The following is a 3,695-nucleotide window of genomic DNA, read 5'->3' as shown; positions in this document are numbered from 1 at the left end:
TTTTACAAACAAGTGTTCCATTCCTAATTATTCCTAGATAGACTGGTTTTCAGTTCTTTTGCAACAAAATTGTAGGATAGCAGCTCTCTTAAAACAGGCATAATGTGGTTCACATACAGACTACATGTAAGACGATGTGCTGAAATCGTGACTGACTGAATTGAGACAACTGAAACGAAATTCAATTTCCTCATAGGTACTAAGTATTATCCACGTTTTGGCAAGAAAATAATCGGTATTTTTCAATTTGAATCTATTTGATAACCTTCTTTCAAACTAGAAAGTCTAATTCTAACATAATAAAGGATTAAGCACGTCAGTTCCCATTCTTCACCTGTAACGCTGAATTGACTTTTGGGTAGTCCCATTTTTGAGTGACAAGTGAGATGTTCCTGCAAGTATGTCACTGGGTCATTCTTCAGGTACTCTGCAGTGATTGTGGTTTGAAGAGTTACCTACACAAAGCTTAACAGAATGATAACATCTTACTTATTTCCACCAAAATGCTGAAGTCTTTATCTCTTACTTCGTAATTTATTTTACATCCAACATATCAATGCAAAAAGAACAGCATTTCTTCATGGCAACTATGCACAGCTGTACAAGAACCTTCTGAAATACACTGCTTTCTTTCATTTGGATTTTATTTGAAAACCCAGGAAGCTCAAGAGTGTTGAAGGACATGGCTCAGCTGTGCCATGATAATTATTTTTAATAACTAAACTCAAGCAAACCCAAAATGGAAAAAAAAGAAACATTAATAATCTGTTCATCTTAACAAAATATGAAGTGGGGAGGGAAAAGAACATGCAAAGTGTGTCCATTATTCATGCAGGTCAAAGCAAGGAAATTAAAATGTACCATTATTTATTTTATTCCCTTTTCCTGCCATAGGACAGAAAAGACTTGCTTTAAAGGAGCACACTAAGTCAGATGGTATCATGCTGTTTGTCAGCAGAGCTACCTCTACATTGTTAGACTAAAACATACCTTCCTCTTGATCATTTTCAAAATATTTTTGCAAAAGTGCATGAGTAAAAGAAGCAATAACAAGTCCATAGCAATACAAAACCTGACCCGAAAAAACCTAAAACGTTAGTGTTGTGTGTCTCATTTAAATTGATTGAATTTCTAAAGAAAACAGTTGTTGTTATGCTATCCTTTGAAAAGAAGAACAAATCAGCAGAGCTAGTCAAAGGTAATGTACTATCCGCTTAAGAAAGGCATTACATCATTAACATCGGGATTAGTGCTTCAGTGCAAATGGGCCTGGCCAATGGATTAAGACAAATAAGGTACACCTACCCTTAAGCTCAATTATTCCTTTCCTGGCATATATTGCAAAACAAATGCATCCCAATGAGAAGCTCATACTCTTCCTAAGTTCATCCCTCACTTTGTAAGTGAAGTTATTATTCTACTGTAGGTTATACTTCCAAACAACAGCACACAGACTGTTACTGTAGAGGAATCACATTCAGAGGAAGGAGAAAAAGTGTATAGCCATGTCTAAAGTCAGTGTATTGTGCAGTAAAAACAAAATATGAATTAATTCTTCCAAGTCTTGGAAAAACCTTGACATCTACTAACATGTTTTCTGACTTGAAATTCAAATAAAAAAAATACTCAAGACAAGAAACCTTGTGAGCCTTTAAACTGTTTTTAGTTAATCAGTGTTTCGAACAAGCAAGGGAAAACAAACTCGTATCATTAGCTATAATCATGTTATCTAACAACATTGTACTTCAAATACAGGTTGCCACAAGAGAACAGTGCCTCGTTGTCCAATAGGAAACCAGACTCTCCGGCTTCTGGGAATATGAAACAGGTCAGTTTTCCCTGCATGCATTAGATTTCATCTAGGAGCTGGAGTTAACTATAACAGAGTTACATCCAGACAGGTTAAGCCGCGCTCTGAGGGTTACTGGTGACACGCTGCTCCAGGCTTACAGACGATGAAGGCAGGTTTCCTCCGAGCTCTGCTGATTAGCCCTCCAGGCACAGCAGAAACTCCTTTACTGCCAAAAGTTAAAATGAATTTGGGAAGACTGATGTGCAAAGCCTCAAACTGCCTCCTGCTTAGGCCTCCTATTCTGTTTCCCATCAGTGACCTGCTGCGAGAGGTAAGCTACGGGGAATGCCAAAAAGCAAAGCATGATTATCGGAAAGCATCTGGATGGAGGAAACGGATCTCTCTCCAGCATATCGACAGCACTGCGCAAGCAGCTGTGGCCTGGTCCAAGTCTTTTGCTGTGAACCAGTGGAAACACCTCTGGCCACCCACCCCATCCAGCCCAAAGCAGTCCTCTAGCACAACCCCAAGCAATGAGAAATAATTAAAGAATGAGACATGGCTAGTATCAAGTTCACAGTTCTCCCATCTCTGAGAGAGGCATGTATTTCCTAAGTACTGTCAGTCACTTAAAGCATAGAGCTGAGACAAGCCTGACAAAAATATCCGCAGCTGTGAAAACACAGGTTTGCCAGAGAACTTTCTAACTATCACAGCTGCTTAAACTTATTTCCTCCTCCTATCCTTGCCTTCAAAACCCAGAGGTTTGACACTATCATTTTGCATTGGCTGCCACCTTGTGGCATGTGCTATCAAATATAACACAAGGGCTGACCCTTGCACCTCACCCCTTCAGCGACTTGGAAACAGCTGCTGGAGTACCTGGGGTCTGTGCCACGGACCAAGTTAGGAACCCCTCTGCACGTGCCCAAAGGACAACACACTCCCAGCTGTATTATTCTATGAGATGTGGGATTAAGGAACAAACTGGGAAGTTTGACAGGAAGTTGTACCAGCTTCTAAGTTGTTGTTCAGAGCTCTGCAGAAAGCAACCAGGAAGACCGTGTAAACTAAATCCTTCGAATTAAGGCTCCTGAATTTCTCTGTATCCTTTTACAGTTTTCTTCAAAGATAAAGATTGTGATCCTCCTTGTCCCAAAAGAGGCAGAATTTGCAAACCTTTAAGACGCAAATTCAACGAATGTAATTTCATACAGGTGACTATATCACAGGACAAAAAGAAAGCGGGCATCTCTCGCACTGAGGGAAAGAAAAAGGGAGACCCAACGCATTTGTTTTAAACTGTACCCGTGAATTCTTTCTCTCACAGCTACCAGTGCAAAATAATGAAGTTATAGCAGCTGCTGCTACATGTGTAACATTCCGGTAGAGGCCCCTGTTTGCCTGAATACCATTTCTGCGCAAGCAGGAAGAAGAGAAAAGATCCTAACTCACGCTGGCTACTAGCCAGCTCCAGTGCCACCTGTGACTGAAATGATGAGTCTCCCTCTCGGGAATGGCAGCGAGGGGGAGCAGTGCCACGCGGGCAGCCGACAGGGATGCCCGATGACCCCCGGGGAACTGGGCAGACAGAAGAGTGCTCACCTTGGTCTGCAGCTGAGGGGCTTTCCACCGGCAGCTCAGGGTCGCCGCTCCCTCCCTCTGCAGCATGCAGTGCAAGGCGGCGCCCACCGCCCCGCCGGCTCCCACCAGCAGCACGGTCTTTCCACCTGCGCGACACGGGGCAAGTCGTTCAGCCGCCCTCGGCTGCAAAGGTGCTAGCATCAGGCTCCAGCGGGCCGCAGAGCTGGAGCGTCTACGCGAACTCCCCCCCCCTTTACCCACTATCAAAGCCCTCCAGAAGAGCCAGCAAAGCGGCTGACGACAGGCCAGCGCCGTGTGC

The 3,695-nt window shown here is 43.2% G+C and overlaps 1 protein-coding gene across 1 annotated transcript in view; it reads right to left on the bottom strand.

Annotated features, from left to right (window-relative positions):
* The window catches only part of MTHFD1L (methylenetetrahydrofolate dehydrogenase (NADP+ dependent) 1-like), a 157,618-nt gene that overhangs the window by 144,605 nt on the left and 9,318 nt on the right, over positions 1-3,695 (bottom strand). Inside the window, exon 6 of the mRNA XM_009324158.1 lies at positions 3,398-3,522. Within this exon, the coding sequence (XP_009322433.1) occupies positions 3,398-3,522 (125 nt within the window). The remainder of the gene's footprint in view (positions 1-3,397; positions 3,523-3,695) is intronic.

Source organism: Pygoscelis adeliae, unplaced genomic scaffold, assembly GCF_000699105.1.
Source record: "Pygoscelis adeliae isolate BGI_AS28 unplaced genomic scaffold, ASM69910v1 Scaffold105, whole genome shotgun sequence".
NCBI classification, from domain to species: domain Eukaryota; kingdom Metazoa; phylum Chordata; class Aves; order Sphenisciformes; family Spheniscidae; genus Pygoscelis; species Pygoscelis adeliae.
This window is presented reverse-complemented; position numbering and strand designations above follow the sequence as displayed.